Genomic DNA, 27,492 nt, shown 5'->3' with positions numbered 1-27,492 from the left:
GTAGTTATTTTTGTAGCTCTTTTCCCACTTTACGCATTTCTTCGTGTATGAAAAGAAACTTTACCCGTTTCTTCCTGTATAAAATTGAAAAATCTTGTAGGAAAGACCAAAGTCCTTATCTTGTTTACACGATGTGTTTTTTTGCCTCAGGACCATCTGTAGTCACAATGTCACCATCCATATGTGTACAAGAGATAACAAGCAAACTGAGAGATGGTCCTATGTTTACTGCTTACTGATCACTGAATCAGGATTTAGTTTTTCCCCAAGTGAGACCAGTGAATTTGCCATTATACCTCATGATTTAAGCAGTAGTGAAGAACTTAGACAAATTTCTCAGCTTAATTGTTGGCCCAGAACATGTGTTAAGTATGGCTTAACAAAACTGAAAAGTATCGGAATAGCTTAAATCAAACTCTGTTTTTTTATTATATCTCCTTATTCTTCCAATTTCATGTAAAGAATAATGTCAAACTATGTTAATAGCAAATTTGATCCCTATAAAATCCCTGTTCCCACCTCTGGGGTGTTCCAGAGGTTTAGGGATGTTGTGTCGATAGGGGTTGCTGTAATTAGTTGCCATAAAGAGAAACATCTTATTGGTTCCTGTATACCACTATAATAGGCCGTTTTGTTGTTTAATGTATGAATAGTAGAAACATAATTTTCAGAGCTAATTAAAGTTTTAGATCACATTTACAGCAACTTTATAGTCTCATTGTAACATTCAGCAAATCTCTGACATGTCTGTTTTATCTATTTTCTTTTTGTCTTGTGTCTTCTGTTGGCAATGGTTTCTAACATAAAAATGTGATAAATGCTTCTGCCTTTTTCAGCTGATCACTTAAAATGATTAAACTTTGCATTGTTCGTTGTTGCTAGGAAAATATTAGGAAAACCGTTGAGCAGGTTTTTTCCATGTATGAAGGACTTACACAGAATCTGAGAATCTAGAAGTTGTGCCTTTGCAATTTCTTGTTTGTATAACTGCTAGGCATATTTTCAGAAGATAACCATATTGTTGTATTACGAAACTTGTGTTTACTGCTCTTACAGAACAGAAAAACTTCTGCATATGTGAGCAATAAAGCAGAAATACAAATTTATTACTGCCAGAATATGTGCTGCTAAAAATGTGTATATAGATGCTGTCATTTCAATTTTCAGAAGAAAATGCTTTCTTTTTAACTGCAGAAGAACAAGGCTTTGTCTTCCTGTAATTCTGAAGTGAAAGTTGTCATCAACAAGAAAACTAAAAGCTTTTAAAGATAGGCATTAGTAGTAGGATGCTGAAACAAACTTCTGGATTAGCTTCATTGGCTTTCCTGCTTCTTTTGCATCCCAAAGCATAAGCTTAAATCGTCTCAGAAGGACAAGGTCCGCCAGTTTATGGCATTTACCCAGGCTGGTGAAAGGACTGCTATATACTGCTTAATGCAGAATGAATGGAAACTAGAAGTGGCAACAGACAACTACTTCCAGAATCCAGACTTGTACTACAAAGAATCCATGAAAAATTCAGTAGACAGGAAGAAATTAGAACAACTGTATAATCGATACAAAGGTAAGGCTTGTTTTTTTTTCTTTTTGTTGTGCGTTTTGGTTTTTTTCTAATTACTTTGTTTGGGTGGTACTTCTGCTTTTCCCTCTGCCATTCTTAAGGACTTCTAAGGAAAGATTGCTAGCTTCTGCTTCTCACTCTGTGTTTGCAGTAGCGAGATAAGAATGAGAAAGGTTTTAAATGCTCTTAATGTCCAGTACGCAACTTCTGTAGTTATTCCTGTAGCATTTAAAGTAAATTCACAGGAGGAAATTAAACCTGTCATGAGGAAATAGTGTCAGCTACACATGGTGGAAAAAAGAGTAAAGCTTATTATGCAACTTATTTGATTTATTGCCAGTGGCTGCTACTAAATATACGTATAGTGCACGTCATGTGGCAAAATAATACATATGATTCTTATAGTAATTTTGGGGGGAGTTTTGTTCAAAGATAGTAGTATATCTATACATTAAAGTAAAAAATGTTTCAGATAACATTACAGCTAGGAGTCTGACAAAACAGTCGAATAAGAAAACCAAAAAAATAGTCATAGAAACTCCATCCTTATTTTACTTTTTTGTGCTGCATATTACAGCAAAAGTGATGTGCCTGTTCAGAGAGGCTTGGAGGGAAAACCACAGGGAGGTGGATTAAAGGCAGAGTTGTTTCTTTTCCATTTATTTTTATTTTACAGCATTGTTGGAAAGAACAGAAAAAATAAAAGGAAAAGATAGTCATGTAAAGATAAGAATGTACATGATCCAGGTAATAGTGCTTTCTGAAATGTGGCCCTCCGACGTGAAGGTGTGCATCGTTCATTACTTGTTAGAGCAGAGCGGGCTGGAATCATTACCAGCCCCTCCTGAGATCCATATGTCTCTTGTTTTAAAAAGCAAACTCTTAACAATTACTCAAGTATCATTTTAGGTACTTTTCTAATTGCAGTATATGGCATGCTTTGTATACGCTTTATCCTGTTCTTATGATATTGTTTTCACCTTTTTTTGTTACTGTTTACATAATGTGTTCTATTTTAAGTATAGACATTCTTTAACATTTCATTATTATGTGGTAATGAATTGTGTAGGGACAAAGAACCAGCAACACTATAGCATTTCCTTTGCAGGAAAAAAAACCAAAAAAACCCCACCAAAACCTAGAGAACCACTTTCTGATTATTTTTTTTATATATATATATGTAAGTATATATATAAAACAAATGTATGCATATCAAAGTCTTTTGCTTGCTCCTTGCATGTCAGTCTTGGAGATTGCTGGGTCAAAAATACACGCAAATTTGTAAATGCTACTAAGAATATCTAAAATAAGCAAACAAACAAAAAAACCCCAAACCCCACAAATGTTGTTTATTATTCATAGTTTTCTAGCAGTGGCAAAGTGCACCACTTGGCTTTCATGAAAGACAGTCTAGTCAGTTTTATGTCCGTGTTTTGGGTAGCAGCACACCTTTGCAGTTCTAGCACTTTAACACTTTCAGTAAAATTGTAAACTTGAACAAAACCTTCACAAGATTTGAGAGAAAACAATAAAAGTTTTGGTTAAACACCTTTCCTTTTTTCATATGTAGCTTAAACCTGAGTCATTGGCCTCACAACAACAAGGAATTCTTTTGACCTACATGGCCTATAGAATACTACATACATTGCACTATATTTGAAATCTGAGAGCAGAGGTCTTTCATTTTCTGTGTTGTCTTTCTGTTAGTTCTCTTATCTGTTTATCCAGCAACTCTGTCAAAACAACAATTTCATTCTTGTTCCTAGTTACCTGGATGATGTGAAACATGATAAGGATGAAGCAGTCCTTGTTGAAATCCATCAGAATTTTTCCACTGATTTCAACGCTAGTGCGCTTTTTGCCTTCAGTTCTTCAATTACTCCCCAAATATACAAGAAATGTGTTTTACATGTCTTAGAACTAGATCTGGCATATAGTAGACTAGATATGTTTACTTGTTATTCCTGCTCAAAGGTCCCTGAATTATACCACAGATGTAATTCTTTGTTTAATGGGTATAAGTTTTTGTTTGCTAAATTAACTTCCTCTCTGCATTTTAGCATTTCTTCCACCATAGTATTGGCTGGAAAAGTGGAAGAGATCTTAGCTTAACACCCCAAAAAAAATAAAAAAAAGAAAGTTTTCTTTAGACTTGATTTTTTTTATCATCTCATTGGATAAGGACTTATTAGCACAGTTGAAAAACTTACCAGTTTGAGGAGTTAAATTTACTCAAGGGATAATTTTCTGATACTGAAATGTATCAAAAGCTGGGAAAGACAGTTTTGTAGTTTGTAAACTGTTAAGCTTTGAAAACTAAAGATGGTTTGGGTTTGAGGTTTTTTTTCTTAATTTTTTTTGTTTGTTTTTTATTTTTTCCCTCCAATTATTTAAGTTTACATGCAGGGGTGTTTGTTTGGGGGTTTTTGGGGGGGGTTGGTGTTTTTTTTTTTTGAGAGAGAGAATTTCATTACAGTTACAGGATTGTCACAATGACATCTCCGCTGACATGGGTAGTTACCAAGTGTTGTTCTGACATTCAAAAAGGTGGTAAACTTAGTACTACTGAAACATAATGTTTCCTAAGTTGTATTGTTTGGCTTAAGACCCTGTTATGCGAAGGCATTGTTTGAGCAATGTTTTGATGATTTTCTTGACTTATTATTAAAAACCAAAAATGTTTGAGTTAATTGTGGTCCTTAAACAGTTATAGTGGATTCCCATATATCCCTATCAGGAAAAAAATCTGTGGGCTCACTTGGTAGGTGTATTTTTGTTGGTTTTCAGGGGTGGGTTTTTGGGGTTTTTTTTCCTTTAAAGTTTAATATGTGCTAAACAATAAATATATTGTATATTTTGATGTGTTTATCAGCCTTGCTGGTTTTGGATGTAGTCAGGCATCTCCTCAGTTAATTCAGATCTTTCATAGAGCATTGTGGAAAGAAGACAAAACTATTTTGCTGGCGTTAGCTGATGAATTTAGGAAAAAGTTGCAAACAAACTTCTAGGGAAGTTTGCAGAATACTTTATTTACAGATAGTCTTCGAGGTACTTCTAAAATTAACTAGATTTCAAGTGAAGATATTTGTGAAGCTTATGTGTTATGCAGCATATCAAAGCTGTGCAGGTGATTATTTGTAAATATTTTTTGTAAATAATTACAATTCCCCTCTTTATCTTTTGAACTGCAGACCCACAAGATGAAAATAAAATTGGCATTGATGGGATTCAACAGTTCTGTGATGATTTAAGCCTGGACCCAGCCAGTATCAGTGTTCTGGTTGTAGCATGGAAGTTCAGGGCAGCTACTCAATGTGAATTCAGTAAAAAGGAATTTGTTGATGGCATGACAGAGTTGGGGTAAGTATCCATTTCTGCATAGTTCAAAATGTAAGGCCTGAGCTAGGTTTACATTTAAAATTTTTCTAATTAAATTAAGTGTGAACCTTCAAAAAGCTGGTAATGCTAGTGCCACCTTAACAGGTGCTAAATGGCTGTAGTGGCCCATATTTCTTGAATTGTTGCTTTGCTGCAAAGTCTTAACAATGACCACAGTAAGGGTGAAGCAAAATAATTCCTACCTGTACAGCAAGGAAAACAGACAGATATGCTGATCTTTTCATGTAATTCATATGAACACATGCATGGTTATGTTAAGGCTTTGAGTTGGACCATGTGCTATTAAAAGCTGAATGTCACTGGAGATGTATGAAGGAAAAAAAAAATTCAGTCAGTGTTGAAGCAGAAAAGAAACAGGAAAGCAGAGAAGAACCTTCAATTCTTTCCCTTTACCTTATCACCACCAAATGCAACTTTTTTTCTTTCTACCAGTTTTACAAACCATGGTTTTCTTTTATTGCCTTGCTTACTAGATACTTAATTTGTACAAAGTATCTATAAGAAATTGAAATAAAAACGAGGGTATTGGTTGTAGAAAAGATTGTTTAGTCTGACTGTGATGTAACTGATAAAAATTTTTTTCCTTCCTGGCTTATGGAGCTGTTCTGGATAATAGACTTTGAGGTTAAACCACGTTGCCTCTGTTTAGCAATAAAGTCAAGCACTTATCACCATAAAATAATATTTTGTGTATATCTTCTCCTTGGAAGAGATGCAGTATTTCTACTATACAGAGGTGTCAAAATGGTTTTGTTGCTTTTTTTTTTAAAAACAGATTGCAGTGGATAGGTGGAGAACTACAGTTAATTAGTTGTGCATATTTTTTGTAGCTAAATAATTTCATTTGATCTTAGAATGGCACCTTACCAATACCTTTCTATAGTAGACCAACTTCTCGCAAATGTGGTTGTTGTTTCTTGAGCAGAGGTCCTAGTAGTCTGTTGCTACTGACCTCATCGGTTATTGACTTCTTTCTGAGCTTTCATTTTTAGGTAAGGGTATTCAGAAATTGTGATGAAATAACTTTCGATATCATCTGAAGTGCACTGCTTTATTTTGTCCCTTTGGGTAGAGACTGTAAGAATAATTATGATTTTCTAGCCATGGACAGCAATCAAGTGCTCATGCTGTTGTATTAAAGGCTGCCAGCATTATTTGATACAACTGATTAAAAAGGTTTTGCTAAACCTTGGCTTCTGGCTTGGATTTTGTTTTGTAACTTTATTGTCATGTTGCTCCTGTGTCCTCATGACTGTCTCTGATACAGTTCCACAGATGTCTGTGATTTTTATCTCTTTCTGCTCAACACACAATATTGTGTTCTTGGGAGCATAAACTGATCATACCTGCTTGCCCTGGTATAGTGCTTATTGAGAATTTGAAATGATCTTGTTACATACTGGAGGTGCAGTGTCTGTTGTTTTTAGCACTGAACATAGGTGAAGATTTGAATGAAAAGAAATTCCCTGAGGCTTAGTTCATATGGTACCTTTAGAATACATATGGGAAGGTGTGATATTTGTCCCTGTTGTTAACTAGATCAAGTCCTGGTGAAAATGAAGTTCTCAGTCGAAGTCTGTTGGCAGAATTCTTTATCTTTTCTCCCCCAGGTACTGCTGGAGGCCAGAAAGGTACTTATTTTTATCTGTAGCATGCAAGACAGTTAAAACTGCATCTGCATCTTACAGATTTGCTATTATTATCCATCCTTTAATAAAATTATTCTTGAATCTTTAGAATAAAAACAAACATTTAACTACTGAGAACTTTCAAATGCAAGATGTTAGTTATGGTAGCTGCTTCTTTGAAACCTGTTTCCTTCACTTTGAGTTTCTAGGTACAATTCAAAATATTGGTAATATCCTATAAACCTTGGATGTTCCTTGGCGTGAGGGAAATCCTTTTTCTTTTAAAATTGCTTCTCGTCAGCTCAGGTGCTTTCACTGAAAATGCTCTAGTCTTGTGTTATTAAGGGATGTGTTTCTATTAGAATCTCAGTAACTTGATTTTATCTTAGCTTACCTGTGCCAGGCTGTTAAATGGCTTGTCAGCCTTCAAGCTATTGTCAAAGGGTCTTTTTTTTTTCCTAGGTTTTATCTGCACGTGTTCTATGGCGGGGAGAGGATGACTGCAAATCATAGTTCATTTTGTTGGAAAGTCCCCTAATGTTAAGGTTAACTGTAAACGTAGTATGCAGCTCTTCATTTAGGTTGAGCAGAGGGAATAAATAATGTCTATCTAGATTAAAGCAAAAACCCACACCCTTGTGTTACAACAGCTATAAAAAGGGAAAGGATATCAGATTTCAGTGAGGTTTATATGTTCTTAAAGAACAGAGTAACATCTATAGTTTGAGTTCATAAACTCATGAAGAGACTGAGAAAAGAAGTTAAACCACTAAATCTTGTTGGGGTTGTGTACTTAATGGATGCCTATATATAATGTTCCACTTAAAATTGTTTAGTAAAGACATATGAGTGTTTATATTTTTAAGAAAGCTATCCAGAAAGATACTTTGTTTTTATCTTAACTACTGTTTTATTTTGCTCTGAAACTAAACCTTAAAAAAAAAAAAGAAGAAAAAAAGTAAAGAGAAGTCTTAAATATTTACAAATAATGTAACTTCTTTTGAACAGGTGTGACACCACAGAAAAACTAAAAGCTTTATTGCCAAGATTGGAACAAGAGCTAAAGGATCCAACGAAGTTCAAAGATTTTTATCAGTTTACTTTTAACTTTGCTAAAAACCCTGGACAAAAAGGTCTAGGTAAGTAGAAAAAAATCGAGAAAATATCTACAGTGAAGTCAATTCCAAATTCTTCCAATAATACAGTTTTCTCATTGATGATTGTATAGTAAATTCATTATTGATTTCTTTCACTGACTTCTCTTTCCCATCTTCTTTCAATTAATCTCTTCTTTAATGTCCCCTTGGTACAGATAATTTAATGGGGTTCTCTGCTAGTATTGACATTCTCTCTCCTCTTGTCAAAGGAAGTTCCTGCAGTTCTTAGAGACCTGTCAGAATTACTTTTTTTTAAAAGACTGAGCTGGTGAACTCCTTGTGTTTTCCATTTTGTTCAGAACAACTGAAACAAGATGTCCATATTGGCTTACAAAGAGGGCGAAAACTCTGGGCAAAAGTTACTATTCTTCTAAGAATTTTTAGTTTTAGCTCACAGTTTTTATGTAAAGTTTAGAAGAAGAATATTATGGACTTGGTTCAAAGCTAGTGAATAGAAACAGGTATACAGTTTATAAAGTATTAGATTATTATTCTTTATAAATAAAGTTTGAGATTTGTCCTAATCCATGCTTTGTAATGCTGGAGTGAAATGGATATGTTATTTAAATTCCAATGTTTTATTCTCTTCAAAAAAAAAAAAAATCAAAAAAATTAGATGAAAAAAAATTGAAATTTTATATCCTTTCTTATGTCCGCTTTCAAAAGACACTGTGTAGGAAGGAGTTAAACTGGTTTGTGTGTAGAATAACACCGTACCATCATCACTGTTCTCTTTGTGCTGTGGGTAAGAGGAAGTGGGGTTTTTTTAGCATAGCCACTTTAACTCAGTGTCTATGTTACTTGGCAAGCACATTAATAAATACTTTTTTTGCAAAACTGTTGGAAGAGTAGTGAGATGGAGGAGCAGAATATTGATTTAGACCTTCTCAACCAGAGGCATCTGTTCCACATTCTTTCCTGGGAATTACTTTGAATATCTCTTGTCTTTCCCAGTGTCTTTTTTTTTTTTTTTCTTTTTAATCTGGGGGCAACTTTTAGCCAGTTTCCATTTTTCTTTATTGTTTTTGCAGCAATTTTGTTTTTCATTACATGTCACTCTTTCATGGGTCATGTGCCACCTTTCCAGACACCAAAATGAAGTAGTCTTATAGTGGTTCTGTGAGGCTGCTTGGAATTCAAGTCCCTTAGTAGTTGTTCGTTTTCTTGCCTCTCTTCATTAAAAAGCCTAGTACTTTCAGATTGCGGAAAAGGTAAGTCAGTTACAGCTGAGGTTGGAATTTATGGGATACCTAAAGAAATATTACAAATGGCTTCCTGTTTTAATTGGATCACTTCCAACATGAAACTCATGTACTTGGGAAATATGTCTCAAAAGCTTTTCACCTAAGTCTGTACACAGAGAGGGAGAGGGAAGGCAGCCCAGCCCAGATTATGGAACTGAATGTACTGTTTATTTGACATGAGGAGGAAGAAGGAAACTTACTTGTTTTGCATTACTTGTGTTTATTTGGTATGGAGGCCCTTTCATTTGTAAGTCTGTCTTCTCTGTTGTGTAAGAATGGTACTTTTGGGCAATAAAACACCTAAGTGCCTTCTTGCACTAAGAGTTGAAGTATTAGCAGGAGAAAGTAAGAAGTGCAAAAGTTAAAAGTTAAGCTTAAAATAAACTGTAGAAAGAGTTAACTGGAACCGTTGCTGATTTTGGTTTTTAGGAATTTTAAGAATTCTGGTAATACTGTTTCTTAATTTCAAGTAGTGCTTAGTTCTTACATGGAAGGTTTTTGGTGACATTTTTAGTCAGACTTTTTCTGGTTTTGCTAAGATGATTCTAGATATTAAACAAATATAAGCAGTTGCCACTGCTCTTCAGTGGAGATACACCATATTTCTGTCTGGTGCGAACTTGGATCTCTATAGGTTGAGTAGAAAGAGAGTGCTGAGCAAGCATATTGACTGATATGACATTTTTGAGTGATTGAGGTCAGTGATAGCTTATCCAAATAAAAATTAACACTGTATAGGTTTGGAGTTGGACTCTTTTCAGGGAATGCTGTTATAGTGGAGCAGAGAGGTGGAGGAAAAAAATAAGTTTACAGGTTGGTGTTTACAACCTACAGCTTTCTGCTGCAATTATTCTAAGAGTTATGTTTGTTCCCTTTCAGCAAGAAAGTGTTCAGCAAGGAAAAAAAATTCAGTCAATTATCTTATGGGAGTGTCTGTCTGAGCTGAGAATTCTAGTTGCTTCAGCTACATTTAGTATAGGCTTAGGTGCTTTTTTTATTTTACATTCTCTTCTCTGTATCCACTATGCATTTTCTCCTAGAATGAGAAACTGTCCATCTTCCCTCCCTATCTCTACAGCTGATGTAGAGATGTTTGGTATTTGTGTCCCAATGACCGTGTGCCCTATAGTCAAGGAGATGCAGGGATTTATCTCATCCGTGTACAAAGTCTCTTTCTCCCTTACTAAGTTTGGAGCCTTGGCTCAGGATGCTTTATGAATTCAGTCCAGACAGTTAAACAGAATGTATAATTAGATTTGTTACCAAATGAGCTGATATAAATCTCTGCCTAGCTCTGTCTAGGTCATCTTAAGGTGTTGACCTCCCTTTCTTCCACACATGCACGTTGGTGACATGCAGTGCTACTGAAGTACGGGATGCTGCTAAGCTACTGCCCTAGCTGCTTGCCTTAAAATGTTTCTGGTGACATGCTCCCATGATAGGGCTTGCCTGCTCATTCCCATACGTTCACATATGAATTACGACGTGAAGACTGAGAGGTCAGTAAGTTTATGTCAAGTAGGGATAACAGGGAATGGTTTTAATTAATGAAGTGGGAATAATAAAAGGAATTCTTTCCTAACTTTTAATTACAAAATATTTTATTGTGATTTTTCTGTGGTGTGAAGTATCCAATGCTTCCTCTTGCTACACTTGGTGCTTATATCACCGAGGCTGGTAGCTGTTGCACTCATTGTTTAGGGGAGTGATCTGTAGGCTAAAAGAATATTGCTTGATTCTCAGGTATACACATGACCTATGAATACGCCTATTTGAAAACTAAGCAAATTTGACATAGTGCCAGTGACAAATGGGAAATTCTTATTCTTAGCAGATTGTTAATAAAAACTTTTTATAAAAGAAGGCATAATTAAAATGGTCCTTCTGTTGGATCCTTCAGGCTTACTGCTAACGCATCTTTTTTTTTCTTGACAGAAATAACTCTTGAGAATAGAGCTCACCAGGAAAATGTCTGTGATAGGCAAAGAAGACTCATTTATGCAATTATTTTTCATGTTTCTTATCTTAACATATTGAAACTATAAGAAATTACTGAAATACCTCTAAAATGTCCAAACAGTGATGCTTTGGTTAAGAGTCATGTTCATTGCTCTCAGTATTTTAATATGTTTCAGATTACTTTTTTTTTAATCTATTTCTGCTGTTCTAAGAAGCAATAAGCAGCAGTTATTACTTTATTTTTTTGCCCCATGTCCCCTGAAGGACATCAGGAAATATGGTGATTCATGGGTTCCTTTTTAATATGCTAGATGGTCTCTGAATTTAAAAGATAGAGAAACACTTATATAGTGTATTCCCTTGTGCCAGATAGGATCAACATCTACCAAAACCATTCCTCGCACATGTTTTTCTAACCACATGTTCAGTGGTATGCTAGCAATATATAATTGCTAACTTGCTTTTTCAGTTTCAGTAGTTACCAGGAAGATTTGAGATCTGATTGGCAGTGGTCCTCTGGCTGAAAAAGTTTGGGAGCCACTGCCTTCACATAATATAATCTTAAATTTCCGATGGCAGGTCTCATACATACAGGTCCATGCTTGCTCAAACCTATTGTTAGATTTTTTTTTTCTTTTTCTAGCATATAACTTAAATTTCTGTTCCTGAATTCTTCAGTTCAGTACTTACCTGTCCAGCGTAAATAAGCAGAATACATGTTTCCTTAGAGTTAGTAACAACTTTTTACGTATTTGGAAACCATGTATGTGTCTTCCCTTAGTCGGTTTTACTCAGTCCAGAGACTACCCTGATAAATTTTATCTTCCAGTTCTCTGACATGGGAATTGTATCTTCCAACTCACTTTTCCTTTGCAATCCAATTGATCTAACTTTCTCTTGTCTAGCTTGTTTGGGTACAAGAAGATATCTTCCACGCGCCTTAGATATTTTGCTCCTTGTTTTACATCCCATTATAAAGTGTACTTATGTTTATAACACTGATACTGTCTGCAGTTTGTGATCTGTTCTATTATTGGGTTTCTGCAGAACTGCATTGCACCCAGTTAATTCTGATCTTATATTTCTGCGGTCAGTCATTCCCACTAGCTATATGACTTCGCACTTCTCTTTAATGAAATCTCTTATTTATTTCCGAGTGGTTTTCCAATTTGTCCAAATAATTTTGAATTCTAATTCTGTCCTCTACCATGCTATGCTTTTTTTCAGGCTTTGTATAAGTTGCAGATTTATTAAAAGTTTTCTTTGTTGTATCACCTCAGTTACTTAAGTACTGGACAGTGTTAGATACAGGACTGACTCCCATGGGTGAGTAGCTTTCTCCCAATTTGGCAGAGAACCACTGAAGTTCTTCTAGAACCTTGTTTGACCTCTATGAAGTCTCAAAGATGGTAGGCAGAAGTTTGAGATTGCTTCAGCATACTGAGATAAATTTCACCATGTCTAGCCTCACTTTGGGCACCAGTGCTTCCAGACTGAATTTCTAAAAGTTGTTTCTGAGATTACTGTCAGTTTTCATTGAACATTTTTGCCTGGAGCATATCTTGAAACAAAAATCTCTGTATATCCCAAACATTTCTCTTTTGGGAGATATCAGCAGGATGCGTAGTATCTTTTATTACACCAGCTGCTATTTGTAAGGGAGGAAGTGGGAAGGCATAGAAGCCCTTCTTAGGAGCTTTTTTGGTGATAGAAGAATTTTGGTGAGACCTGACACAGTCATCTTTGTGATGCAGTGGATTTTGCTCCAGGAAAGCGGTCCGGGGGAGGTGCATGTGTGCAGTTTTGTGTTTTATTTATCTTTAGAACAGCCTGTCCTCTATTGGTTTTTAATTTCTTCTTATTCTACAGTTCCCCTCAAAACCAATGCAAGAAATTCTGCCTTTATGTAATTAGATGGGAAGAATCCTCTCCAATAAATTAAGTTACATGTATTCTGTCATTCCCTAAAATAGGCACAGAATTCAGTACACCAATAATCATTCCTAGAAACAGCACTGCCTTTTATAGGTGTCTCTCTTCCACAGTTTGTGTGGTGATACTAGGGAATTTTTATTTCTCTTTATATCTGCAAGACTTCAGTCTCTGTAGTCTCATCCAACTTCAATGTTTCCATTTACTTTTATTAGCTTAATATTGTCAAGTAGTATGCTTCAGTCTGGACACATGCTGTTTAAAAGTAGTACCAGTCCCCCTAGGTGATAGCTCGTGTAAGTAGTGAGATGCAGGAGGCAAAAACATATTGTATAAGATCTACCATGATTTTCTTTAAGCAGAAAATGATGTTCTGATTAATGTTACTCAGGACCCAATCGTGAAGTGTCTTTCAATTGAGATCTGAATAGATCTGATTATTATCTAAGAAAAAGACAGATGCTTATAACTGCTGAGACTATTATTCTGTAAGTGGTGGACAGAATTCAGGAGAAAAAGACAGCAAGGTTTCAACACGGCAGTGCCGTCTCAATGGCTGCATATTGGACCTGGCAGGCATAATATATAGATATATTAAACTTCATCTGAGTGTTTTGTATATATTTTGAGATAATGTAAAAGGTGCAGTTTATTAAGGTCTCGTTTGCCAGGAGACTTTTAAAAATAATTATTATGGATGACTGTAATTCTGTCTAATCTGCTCTCTCATGTTCTCGCTACTATATTTAGTACAATAAATCTTCATTTTGCATGGTGCAGATTTACAGAGGTTTATCTCACTTTCTGCTCCCAAGTTTTAGCTTTTTCTACTGCAGTCTGAGTGAAATTTTGCATCCTAGCTCTTGGTTGATAAGTGTACTAAAGAATAGGGTTATAGATCTTTTGTCATGTTGTATACAGAGCAGTTCAGATTTCTAAGGACACTGCTCAAGCTCAAAACAAGGCCTTAGCTCCATCTTTTTTTTTTTTTTTTTTAACATGATACTCACTGTAAGTCTCTTAATGGGTCTCCATTTGAGCCCCGACAAGACATGTTCAGGAGATTCCTCATGCTCAGCAGTTTACTACAGTTTGTTTCAGCACCGTGGAGGAACTTAACGCATTCTTTCATGGTCTTCGACTTTCAACATGGAAACAAAAAGCAGATTTGATCCTTCAACGCTCCTTTGTGGTCCCTTCGCCTGCTTGCTGGCTCAAAAGGTTGTGCTTCCTTCTCTCTGCCAGCTTCCTGGGATCAAGCAAGAGATGATACATGAGGAGGGCATTCAGACTTGAATCAAATATTACCTCAAGACCAGAAGAATGACTATATTTGCATCCGGTATGTGGACTTCAAGGAGGTTGCATCTTCTGTGAGCAGATGAGTATAATGTGCTCTTTTTAATTGAAGCAACATCAACTTTGGCTTTCATCATAGCAGTATCTCAAGATTCTTTGAAGAGACACTTAGACATTAGGGAAGGATATCTTTTTCTTGTTGGTTGGTTTTTTTCTCCCCCTAACAAGTTATCAAGATTTCCTCCACTTTCAATGAAGAATTAGATTGATCCATTTGTAGGGTGTTTGTAGGAGTGAGTGGATGGAAGAAGTTGAGGGAGTTCAATAAATGAATTTCATGTTTACTTTACTTTGGAAGAGGTCTGTGAATGCTGTATTTTACGTGTTTCAATGGCCTTGGTCTGTGTGTATGGTCCTTACTTTATTTTTATTCAGATTTTTCTTTCTGAAAATGCCAGCAATTTAAGAGAAGTTTAGTATAGAACAGGGTGCTCTGATCAAAAAAGGCCAATAGTAGCAGCAAAAGTGTGGCATAACTGCCAGTTCTAGTAATGCCTCATTGATTCTTTTACACGTTTGGCTCTTATTTGGGAAACGTATATGCAGTCAACTTAAACTACAACAGATTACTTAATCTGAATTGTACATGGAGAGATTTGCAGAGATGGAAGGATTTTGAAACTGGCTACAGTGAGGTTCATTAGGCTGCGCTCAAACTGGCTTCGAGATAGCTATCTTCTTCTAAGCCTAGCTGGCGTTCAGGAGCAGTTTATCTGCTTTTGTGCAGTTGATGCGCAAGATAATAAATATGAAAGGCGAAGAATCAGCCTGCTTCAGCGTGGCAGATGCTGAGATAGAGTTAATAAGCACAGTCAGACTCTGCCGGATTCCTGCAGAGCTCTTCTGAAATCCACATGCTGTCTTCCACCACAGGGACTTAACTCTGACACGGTGCGTTACACGTCCCCTAACGTAGAGCACTGGGAAGCTCTTTGCTTACGGCTTTTGCAGGGATGAATGGATCCAACTCAGCTGGATCCTGAGTTTAGCCACTTTCAGTATTTTTATCATACCCCTTACCTGTTTTTCCCCTTCTCTCTTTCTACTAGGGGGAGAGCTCCTAACTGCAGATAAGGGCTGTTTTGCTCTAAACTTTTGGCAATTTGGTGAAGCGTTTTTAGGTTGAATTCTGATGGTATTTTCTTATTATTTTGCTATGTGGATTTTATCTGTTTGTAGAAGAAGAAAACATTCTGATTAGGAAAGAAACTAATTCTTGTGTCCATGTTCTTAGTAATTTGGAGGCCAAAGAAGACTATTTAAATCATTCAGAGATGAGGAAACAAGGAATCAAGTAACTCACTGAATCTTGCAAGTATTCGTTTGACGTTTGTTGGTCAGGTAGTATGATAGTCCAATTGTTGAGATAGATTGACACCAGTTTCCACTGTTTACCCCATCTGCACCAGTTTCTGCGTGGTGTCCAGGAATTTTATTAAAACAAAATAATTTTGTGCAATGTAGGTTTTGTTTTAGCTTTACAGAAGTATGATATTTGCCTGTGATCACAGTGAGAAAACAAGAGGAAAGAGATTAAAGAATATCAACCAAATAATACTTTAGGGCAAATTATATGACTATAAAGAAAACATCTGAAGTTCAGCCTTTTACAGAGGCTACATATATTTTTACAAGGTAATTGAATGATAAAATAGATTTCTGTGTCTTGCACCTGTCCAGATTAATTTTTTTATGCAGTGTTGGGAACAAGAGAGTTTGTTGGATAATCTTTTTGTTTTCAAAGCTATAGAGTAAGTTTTGTTTAAAGCATTGGGGAGAGAAAGCCTCAAACAAAGGGGTTCTTGGCACTGAAATTTTCATTTCCAAAACATTTTGTTTTTTTCTTTAATCCTTATTAACTGGTCTAATAAAAGTAACTTTTTCCTCCCACAAGCTTTGTTACATTCTTTACTAATTGGTTGGTTTGTGTCTGTAGATGGACTGGATAAGGCTGATGCATCCACTTATTCTGGAAAAAAAAAAATATCCTGCCCATGTAGCTTGAGAGAATACTCCGAATAAAACTCATTGGTGAGCACTGATGCTTATAACAAGCTGCCCAAAGTCTCTCACAGAGACGACATATAAAGTAGCAGAGCTTTACAATATTGGTAAGAAGATTAAACATCAATAAAGTTGTGCCAGGGGAGGTTTAGATTGGTTATTAGAAAAAATTTCTTTACTGGAACAGTTGTCAGGCATTGGAACAGGCTGCCCAGGGAAGTGGTGGAGTCACCATTCCTGGAGGTGTTCAAAAAACGTGTAGATGTGGCACTTGAGGACATGGTTTAGTGGGCATGGTGGTGTTGGGTTGACAGTTGGACTCGATGATTTTAAAGGTCTTTTCCAACCTAAATGATTCTATGATTCTAAAGGAAGAAGGCGGCAATACTTGGACAATCATTTAATCTGAAAAGATGAAATTAAAATAAATTATTTGTTTCCAAGCTCAAAAACATGATAGATTCTACCATCATAATATACAGAACCTAGTCAATAGGCTAACTAGGGATTATGAGGGCAACAGTGGCTAATATTAAAGTATTTTTATTAATAACTTAAAGATTTTAAAATGTCATTAGGAGGCCAATGTAATGCCTTTAGCTTTTTTTTCTTTTAAATATATCAGTAATTTAGGTGAAACAGTTTTAATATTCTGACAGCTTCAAACAGGACTGCATGAGCAGCTCTGTTGGGAGGGCAGTCTGAGAGCTGGAAAGCTCTATTTGGCAGAGGATGACAAGCGAGTGCTGCAGTCCCAGAGTGCTGTTTTGGCACAGCAGGTCTAAATGAACTTCATTTCATGTTCCTCATAAATCCTACTCTCCAGCCATTTCCTTGCTATCTGTTGATTTATCTTTCTGTTTTCTCACTTCCTTGATTACTTGTGTGCAATGACTTCATTGCCCTTGTCCAAAATCTTAGCAAAGGGATGAGGAGCTTAATTTGATTATTTTTTTTTCTATTCATGCAAGAATCTAATAATGATTTTCGGTTTTTGTTAACAAGATAAGCATTTGATCAGATCTTGAAAGTAGACACAGGCTGTCTAACTGATAATGTATTTCTCCTGCATTAATTGTGCTAATTTGTTATCACTTCGAGCTTTCTGTTCAATCAGGGTAGAAGGGACTGAGGGGTTTTTTTAAAAACAATTTTAGAATGAGGCTTTAATGTTTCAGGATAGATCATACGGCATGCAAAATCCTTCTCGTTTTGAAAAGATGATTGTTTAAATAATTCAAAAGTGTAAAGAACTCTTAAAACTTACTAAAACATGTTTACTATAATAAATGTTATTTAGCAAAATAATGTTTAAAATAATTACAGTGTTATTTTACTAGCCTTTTCCTCCTTGAATTTGTTTTACCTAGATATGGTATATATTTTTAAAATTTTTTAAGTAATTTTAGTTTTAATAATTTTGTAATAGTAATCGGTATCACTTTTAGGTGGCTCAGTTCTTAGGGTTTTACTACAGAAAGCTTTATAGATGCTTTATGTAGCCACAACTAGACTAGATATCCAGAAAGATGAATATCTAGATACTGAAGCTTTGTTTCAGTGTATGCAAAAACTTTGGACCATGAAGCCATTATGCTGAAGGGGCTGCATGACATACAACACTCACTAGATAGTGACACTGAAAATATTTTGGCATGAAGGGAAAGCTCAAACCATTGTATAATGTCCAGTCTATGATGTGGTATTTTTAAGATGTTCTTTATACGGTAACAGTTTAGCAATTTTATGTTTTGGATATGAACATGGATGTTTGCAATGAAATCTCTTCTGAACTGGTCCTTGCTTAGGTGTTAGTTTCCAGAGATTTATGCATCTGTCTTTTCCTTTCCATTTATAAAACTTGCATTATTAATCTATAATGTGGGAAGCATATTTTTTGGTACAAAACCAGCATATTTTTGTAATTGTAGTTTGACTTTATTTGTAATGATGCCTTCATATTTATACAGCATTGAAATAGGTATTCCTAAGACTGCCTAAAAAATCCATGCCTTCCAAAGCATCTTCCTGTGGGGATGCAAAACTCCCATGGCATGAGGCCTTTATTTTTTTTCTTAGTATCTTTTAGTGCTGCACTAATTGTAGCAGGTACACAAACTCCTCAGCATTAATGTTTATTGATACTACTACAGCATCCTAATGTAGAACTGGGACTCTGTGTAACTAGGTCTTCCGTTTAAAGCAGAAAAATCATCTCATCTGTCCTCCAGTGCTGTTTTTCAATTTAGGTAGGGAATTGTCTTCAAACAAAAGTGTAGCCATATCCCCTGAGAATGTAGCACACCTGAAGGCCTAGTTTCCTCAAATACTTTAAGACTGCATAAACTGGCACCACTACGAAAAGTGATAGTCCCATCTAGTCGTTTTGTTCAAATTTCTCTTGTGTTAGTTCATGAGTTTGTGTGATTCCAGTGAACCAGATGAGAAAGATTTACTCTTTTTACTTTTTTCCCTTGAGCTGAGAATGGGACTTCCCTCTGTGTGCTTAATGGGGAGAGCAGCTCCAGCATGGACCGGTTTCAGCCACTACAGAGCAGCATCCTCAGCAGGATATGCTTTTGTTGTATATTATAGCAAATAATTCCTGTGTCTTTGTGCAGGAGAACCGATTTGCACATGCATGTAATGTATCCCTCAAGTATCAACTTAATTAAGATAGTATTTCACATGCATTGTGTTAAACACAATTTTGCAATAATCAAGTTCACCTTAACATAATACTGCATTTGACACATACCCGAATAAACCAAGGAAGTGTGTCCTCTTCTTTACCTTTTAACTTTTTTGTGGCACCTTTAACCATCTTTGTTTCCTTGCCTGTACCTTCTTCCAAGTAATATTTCCATCAGAAGTATAAAAACTCTCCTGCTATTAAAGTGTTGTTTCTTCAAAGTGCATTTTGCTTAATGTTGTCACATGATAGATTTGCAAGATTGGCTTGGAAAGGTTGAGTCGTCATAAAGAAGCCTGAGTGAATGGGATCAAAGCCAGTCACTTCACAGTGAAGTTTAGAAACCCTTTAGATTATTCAAGTTTCTCCCTTCCCATTTCTTTTGCTTTTCATTTGGGATAACAAATATGAATAATTAATCTGCACCTCTAAACAGGAAGTAAATGCTATTAACTATTCTATTCTACTTATTTTCTGTGAAAAGTGAGCAAGGTGGCAAAGACAGGAAGGACTGAAAGAAGTTTATTAGGGCATAAAACAAGTTCTGTACTGAAAAGCACTCTGATCATAGTAGAACAAACACCAGCAGCACTGTCTCTGTATAGTTAGGTACAGGCATATTGCGTTTCTCTACATCTTAACTATTGCACTTTGTCTGGGCCCCAGCCCTCTATGATGCAGACTCTAGGGCACTGGCTATGTTAAAATCTGGAACATCTCTTTCAGACTCGAAACTTGATTTCAGGTGACAGTGTCCTTTGGTTCGTAATGTGGTATGTACAATTTCAAATACCATGCTCCTTTCTTGTAGGTGGAGGTTAAGCTTCCATGTTATCTGCTATGACAGTACTTTCTACTGAGTTTCATATTTTGTTTATACTTACTTTACACTGAAAGCACAAACTGAAATCTTTTTGTGGTTTAAGAAGGGCTGTGCTTTGTTTTGCGTTTGCACAGCAGTACGCATACATTCAGTGCTATTATCTGTGGGACCAAGCACAGAAGCCATTAGGTATTGTGAGTTGCTGAGAATGAAAACAGGCCTTCAAGAAAACATCCTTTCTACCCTTATGCTGCATCTAATACTGCTCCTACTTTTCCGCTTGAATGTGTGGCAGTGCTGCACCCTCCTGTTGGCATGCATGAGCTGAACTCTGCTCTTGGATCACTGCTCACGGTGCAGAATAAGGGCTGCTTTCTTGGACTTATATTTTCAGTATTGGGTGTAGGTGCTGGATGATTCCAGAAGAACAGAATTATTGCTGTAAGGGGTGCTGTAGAATTATCATGCTTCAGAAAAATCTGGTTTTATCCCCTTGTGTCCTTAATTTCCCTTTAAAGTCAAGTGGGTCTGAAATGTGATAAATTAACAGGAATTGGCACCTGCAGACTTAAATGTTTGGGTTTCTATCAATATTTGCTGTGTTTGTGCATATATCTCTTTTTTATTTATTTACTTTTATTTGTAGACAGGGTTATTGGTAAGTATCTTGTTCTCTTTCTGTAGATTGAAAGTAGTGTTAATTTGGCACTGCTGGATGGTGACAGAAATATTTTAGTCTTTATGGCCGTGATGTTCAATATGCAATTTATACCATTACTGCTTGTCTTCCACCTTTTGGGTCAGTGAGAGTAGAGAGTAGTGATTTTAAAAGAATGTTGTTCATTTGTATCATAATACACTGGATGTAGCATTAATCGTTCAACCATAAGAGTTTTATTGCATATAATGTGCTGTAGTATTTATGTGTTGCTTTGTCTTTTGCAGATCTAGAAATGGCAATTGCATATTGGAATTTAGTCTTGTCAGGAAGGTTTAAATTTCTAGATCTTTGGAATAAATTTTTGTTGGTAAGTATTCCTTCCTGACTATCTTAGTCCACAGTAGTCTGGCTTGTAGGCTGTGTGCTTACAATAAAGAAAAAGACAGGATGTCTGAATACTTGCTTCGAACTTTCTTCTTTTTGAAAACTGTTATAAAATAGTCTTTTTGAAAACTGTTATAAAATAGTCTTAAATCAAGCCAAATTAAATCTTCTCTATATAATTTTCTAATTGAGAAGAATGCAAAAAGATTGCTACATGCAAAGTAATAGAGCGTTCTGCTTGCTTGATCCTGTATCCTCCTACTTATTGAAAGCTTCTGCATGAAAGGAAGCCATGATTGTAGATTGTCTTTATTCTCAAGATAGCTATGATTATTGTCAACCATGTATTTTACCATGCTCTGCCTTTTGTGGTATTAATGCATGAACTCAGCCTTTTTTAAATGTCAATTCTGTTATGACTGACTTAACCTGAGAGACTTTTCTTTTTAAGCAGAAGTTCTTGTCTTGAGTACTTATTTTGACTCATTTTTTAGGTAATAGTTGTGCACTGATCTTGACAGTTTTCTATTATCAATTAGAAATTACAGAATATTCTTATTAAAGACCCGATTCATTCATCCAAGTTTCTACACTTGCATTTCTATGTACTTGCAAAAAAATACCTTATATAATGTTACATAATGTATAATTTATCTTGATTTTTTTTTAATATATCTTTTTATCTTTAGTTTAGGAGAATTAAAAAGTCTTTCTGCATTTGTCCCATAATCACCAGTGCTTAATAGAGGAAGTGTATACTTTTAGCAATATTTTTTGGAGTTTTTTCTAAATTTTTGGACAGTATATTTATTTTATTCACTGAATAATGTACCAGTTTCATCAAGAGAACTTGTGAAAACATTTCACATTTTAACTGCCTTAATACCATTAACACATCCAAATTCAGATCTATAGATGTAACTGAAGAAAAGTCTTAACATTTGTCTCCCACTTGGCTATGTGATTAAATTTGTTACATCAGACAGTTCTGCAGATCTCTACTTCAAGCAATAATCTAGATGATCTGGTATAAAGTGTCTTACTTCGCTACAAATATTTAACCTGAATGTTTACTTTAGAAGAAACGTTTAGATTAAAAAAATTCAACCTAAGTAAGAAGCAAGTTAGGACTCTCTAGGATGGGCTTTTTTGTTTGTGTTTTGTTTGTTTTAAGGATCTTAAATCTTTTGCAGAAGGTGTGTTTGCTTGTCATATTTTTTGCAGTCAAGATATGACCTTTGGCTTGAGTGAGAGGACATGTTTGCTGCTGTGTTGGGCATCAGCCTCATTTTGATCAAGTTCCAGATTTTTGAAATGGAGTTTATTCTTCTCAATACTTCAGAGTATTACTGCTTAAAAAAAACCCACAGAAACAAACAAACAAACTGACTCCACAACACAAAACCAAAACCACAAACACAAAAAAACCCAATCCTTCACCGAGCAAGTATTTTCATGCAGTTGCAACTTTTTACTGCAAACCAGAACCAGGTGTTGAAATTTAATTCCCTGTTAATCACCTGCTATCTTCAGGTAATATAGCAGTATCAACAGATGAAGGGAGATGTGAATGGTCTGACTTGATTCTACAGCTCACAACTGCTGAGTAGTTGTGTTTGCCCACACACTCTCTTTTTTTGGGAGTGCTAACTTTAAAAGCTGAGAGAATGCTGACTAGGACTGAAGCTTTTTGGAATGCTGCTCAAACTGGCCAGGGTGGCAACTAGTACTTGTGAATGGGGTGATACAGAAAGAGTGTATTTGAAATCAGACAAGGTGGTGGTAGTGGAGAGTAGGACAGACTGGGAAAAAAGAGACTGGGCAGAAGTGGAGCAAATGCAGATATTGCATTACAGTGAGGGAGAGAATAGCTGAAGAGAGGCTGAGATGATGGATCTGGAAGGCAGTCTGGGAGAAAGAAAAGTGTAAATACAACTATAACCAACAAGTTGAAAGAGAGACTGGGTAAGCGTAACTAAAAAGGGGTAAGGAGAAAAGGGCTCGAGTTGAAATGGCAGAATGCTAACCCATGGCTGCACAGCTTCAGAACCTGGAATGGATGCCATTAAGTAGAAATATAAAGTGCATTTCATTTATTCTTTTTCATAACAAGCTAGGAACACATACCCTAAAAGCAGAATGGAAGAAATAAAACAACTATCAAAGACTTCTTATACATTTTTGCCTTCTTTAGTTGCCGTTTATTTTGTAGCTTTCTCTGGAAGCTCTGAACTTTATTTAAATTAAGAAAGAAAAAAAAAAAGAGAGAGAAGAAGAAATACTTCTAAAACGTCTATTTCTGTATACGTCAATATAAAATACTACTGTGGAATTTGAAAATAGTTTGGATTGAACAGTACCATTTTTCCTCCTTTACAGGAACATCATAAAAGATCAATTCCAAAAGATACTTGGAATCTTTTGTTAGACTTTGGAAATATGATTGCAGATGATATGTCCAACTATGATGAAGAAGGTAAGGAGTACTTGAATATCTTTAAAAATTGGTACAGCAGAATTAAAATATTGCTATAAACAAACAACAGAACATGCTGCTACCTTCTGTCTTAATTTGTTTACCCTTAGAGGTTTAGCTGCAAATATAGTGTCATACTTGTTGCCGAAACAGTAATAAGAAGGTTACCTAGTTTGCTATAATATGTAAGTAGAACTAAAGATACTGTCACAACATGATATAGCACATGCTGTTTGAACCTGTTATGCTACAAGAGTCTCAGTGAAACTGTATTTTTTTGTACAAAAGTGCTGCTAACTACAAGAAAATACATCATTTTTCTGCTTGCAAGAATGTCTATGTGGACATTTTTTTTACTAATCTAAAAGCAATTTCCACTCTGTTACTAATCCTGCAAATCCTGTTTTGGAATGACTGTGTACAGAAATATTTCCGAAGTTATGAATGGCTCTAATAGGAATGCCATGGTTTTGCTATCAACTAACGTTCATAAACTTTGTAGTGTGGATTTTTATGCTTTAAATACATTTTGTATGTACTAAGAGCTATTGCTGCAAGAAGAGATTCAAATGTTTAATTTATTAGTCAGGTGTGTTTTTCAAGTGTTTGTCATGTCATGCGTGTTAAAGCTAGACTAGGCCAGAAATGTCAAAGTGAGCTTCTGATCTTTTGTATTTGGAGACTACACCAGTTTATTGCTGATAATGATACATTAATTTCTGAATTGCTTGACTTCTCTTTAGGAGCGTGGCCTGTTCTTATAGATGATTTTGTGGAATATGCACGACCAGTAGTTACAGGAGGAAAACGTAAAACTTCATAACCCCAGACTTGTCAATATGGACTTAACATGCGCTCTGAACTGCATTAGGTAATGAAGATTTGTTGACTGATGACTGTGCACATTGTTGCTGGTTTCAGTGGTCGTGATGAGATTCTGCAGACAAAACTGAAATTCTTCCTTTCTGCCTAAAGAAAATAATGGCTGACTTGTGGACGCTTCAAGAACAAACTCGGAAGATAGTCCAGGCTGTTTGTAGGCTATTGGCTTCAATTATTGTACTGGTTGTATCATATAGGATGTAGATTTTGCATGATTTTATACTTTGGAGAAGTTTAACTAGAGGCCATTTTATTAAAGTTTTGACAGCACAGCATGCCATTCAGTTCATGATCCAAAGTGAACACCAGCAGTTACATAAATAAAACTGTATTATATTGTACTTATATTAAAAGCAGTATTTGTGGTATATAAATTAAATCCCTAAATAAAAACTTATGCAGTATGTTGTATTTTTATAAAAGTTAGTTCCATGGATCTGTCCTAATACAGAATTGTAACAAAACAAAAAAGCACTTATGCTTTTTTTACTTGTTGCCAAAAATTTTAAATTTGTATTTTTAAGTCCTAGATATATAGACTGATTATATCCAGCCTTCTGTTTTCTCCCAGTGAGGTTAACTTCCTCATTATTCTTGAAGTGCTTGGACATGTAACAGTAGCATTGCTGAGGAAGGGCTGCTGCTCTATGCTATGTTGCAACTCCAGCTTTTTTTATTAACCATTTTAAAGTAGACATTAAACAACCAAAGATGCTTTTATAATTCATGTTTGATTATCATAATTCAGTTAGTCTTCAATTATGTGTTTTATTTATTTCAAATAACAAACTGGTGGAATATAACTTCTAGTTTTATTTGTAGCGTGAAACATATCCTAAATTCTAGCTAAATGCAACATAGTTATGAATGCAATTCCTGGCACTTCTCAGAGAAAATAAACATGAATAAGCCCAAAGACCTAACTAGTTGGCTTCCACTTTGGAGAAATAGTTAGAGGTAAGGAGACTTTATGTTAATGATGATAAGCATTCATGCCTCTGGATGTATTGTGCGTTCAGTTTTATTTATTTAAAGGGGAAAAAAAGAGTAAATTAATGTAGTATTGTTGATCTCAAGGCTAGTGGAATTGGACCAGTTTTCACCAAATCTGAATTTGTTCAGTCATTTGTGTCTCCCCTTTGACCAGCCATTGATTATAAAGTGTACAGAGGTCAGTCTCCTTTTTCTCAACAGTGTCTTCCAATGCCTAAGCACAAAAAAGTTTTACCAGGAACTATTCAGCATGTCTTCACACAGGGCTCTTTTAAATGCTACCTCATCAAAATGAGTTTGTCATAGCCACTGTAAAAGTTTATTAAAACAAAGAGATGCTAAAGAGTATGTACAGCTATGATCAATATATTTTCTGTAATCAAAGCTGAATAGATGCAAGAATTTTGGAGAAAATAGTGCATTAAGTTATATAATTTATATATGTTTGGATCACATCATTTAAGTATTGCATGACAGCATACTATTTTATTTTGTAGTTGTGAGGGTATAAAAGCTTACAATATTCTCTTAAACTCTAATATTTAGAGTTTCATATTAGCAGTCAGCTTTCATTTATGTCAATGCAGCCTACAAGAACAAATGTACGTGCTGCATACAGAAGGATTACCTTCATTCTTCCACTTGCGAGAATTTCAGTTGTGCATGATGTTTAAAAAGCAGGATTAGGACAAATTTGAACAAATTAGCAAATTTCCTGTTAGTAAGAACATAGCAGGCAACTTACAAATGCCCCACGAGTGATTTATTAGTAGTAGTCTTTTTACCCTAAGCTGTCTTTGTAAATGTTAGATCTTGCATGGCAGCCACTAGATGTCCGTGTCTCAGTCTTCAGCTGCCTCTCTCTCCTGGCTAGAGTTAGGAAGTAATATTAAGCCAAATTATTACTTACTGACTACATCTTTTTAGAAGGGCATTTGTGTACATAAGTACAGGTATTCTACAGAAGTCAACAGATTTAAAAACAGTATTAAGCTCTTTTTAACGCATTTGACTTACCTACTCTTCCTTCCCAAAACAAGCCATTTCTGTATCTGTCCTGTAGGCTTTGTAGAATGTGTAACATCTCATAACATTAAGTGCGTTTATGCAGCCAAAAGCAGTGGAATGCTTGTTATTCACACAATTGCCACTTAAAATATATAGCTATAATATAACTGACCAGAAGTAGTTTAATCTATTGGTATGTTATATAACTGAATAGTTTCATAGCGCTAGAGCTTGTGAAACATTTGTTCATGCTGAAAACTCCTTCAAATCAACCTGATGAACCTTCTACCTTTTAAAATAAATAGAGCATAAAAAATGCGCGTGGGTTGAGGTTTTTTGCCTTGTTAATCTGAGGAAGAAGGAAGATGCTTAGCATAGTATTCCGTTTCTATATATACATACTTATTCGCTTACTCTTAAGCCTCATTCCTGTGAGGATCCTTCATGGAAGACACCTTCCAACAGAGGAAGACTAGGCAAAATACTCTCAAGATAGGAGGTCCTCCTTATCAGCCAGCTTCCTAGGCGTAGTATGCTTTTTCTTTTGTTCTTCCTAGTCTTCTACCCATTTGAAACCACGTATGCATTTTACATTCCCATAAATAATAGCATGGAGTGTCACCTTCACACTTGAACAATCATGAAAATAAATGCAAATACACTGCTTTCAAATTATGAGTTCCTTATGTATTTTAATAATTTGCTGCTGTCCACAGTTCCACTTTACAGGGCACTCTTGATTCGCTTTTTAGGTAAGCTGGTACAGTGGTGACACTGAGGCTGATCAATTTATAATTATAAATGGTACAGATGTCTTCAAGTTGTTCAGTGCATACAGTATTAGTTCCTAGAGATACTGTATGTATTTTTAAACTTGATGCCAAGTTGTTCGGTTTTACATCCTAGAGTGTTTGGAACTGAGCCATAGGATTTGTACTTGCCAATTCTAAATTTAAATGTAATTTATCATGTATGTCATGCTAAGGAGAGCAAACCTGCAGGCATCTGCTCATTCAATGCACCTGAGAGATTTGCTGCCAAGTAAGCTGTATGTGTGTAAATTTTGTGGCAATGGAAAAAGGAATAAATGGACTGTCAACATAAAGGATTGAAGTCAGTCATGCGAACTGTCTGTATGTTTTTTCTCAGCTTTCTGCTTTGGAAGCCTTGCAAAGGCCAGTTGGGTTTTGTTTTGTTTTCTGGCTAATTTATTAGATCCTTGCATTATTATTCCATCAGTCAGAAGAGGGCAAGGATGTAACTCATTAATTTTTGAGCAGTTGTAATAAATATTTGTTCTGCACCTTTAAGCTTTTAAGAAGCTCGCTGT

The 27,492-nt window shown here is 35.6% G+C and overlaps 1 protein-coding gene across 5 annotated transcripts in view; it reads left to right on the top strand.

The window, feature by feature from the left end:
- Nucleotides 1-27,472, top strand: part of DCUN1D2 (defective in cullin neddylation 1 domain containing 2) — a 28,916-nt gene extending 1,444 nt beyond the window's left edge. For 4 of the 5 annotated variants that reach the window (XM_075057391.1, XM_075057396.1, XM_075057395.1 and 1 more), the window contains exons 2-7: nt 1,348-1,564; nt 4,753-4,921; nt 7,597-7,727; nt 20,704-20,786; nt 23,183-23,279; nt 24,023-27,472. In XM_075057391.1, coding sequence (XP_074913492.1) covers nt 1,348-1,564; nt 4,753-4,921; nt 7,597-7,727; nt 20,704-20,786; nt 23,183-23,279; nt 24,023-24,102 — 777 coding nt within the window. In that variant the 3' untranslated portion in view covers nt 24,103-27,472. Of the gene's footprint in view, nt 1-1,194; nt 1,565-4,752; nt 4,922-7,596; nt 7,728-20,703; nt 20,787-23,182; nt 23,280-24,022 lie in introns of all 5 variants that reach the window. The other variant, XM_075057392.1, reaches the window with a different exon arrangement.
- Nucleotides 27,473-27,492: the final 20 nt, after the last annotated feature.

The sequence above is a fragment of the Buteo buteo genome, chromosome 25 (genome assembly GCF_964188355.1).
Source record: "Buteo buteo chromosome 25, bButBut1.hap1.1, whole genome shotgun sequence".
NCBI lineage: Eukaryota > Metazoa > Chordata > Aves > Accipitriformes > Accipitridae > Buteo > Buteo buteo.
Note: the sequence above shows the minus strand (reverse complement) of the source record. Positions and strands in the feature narration are given on the sequence as shown.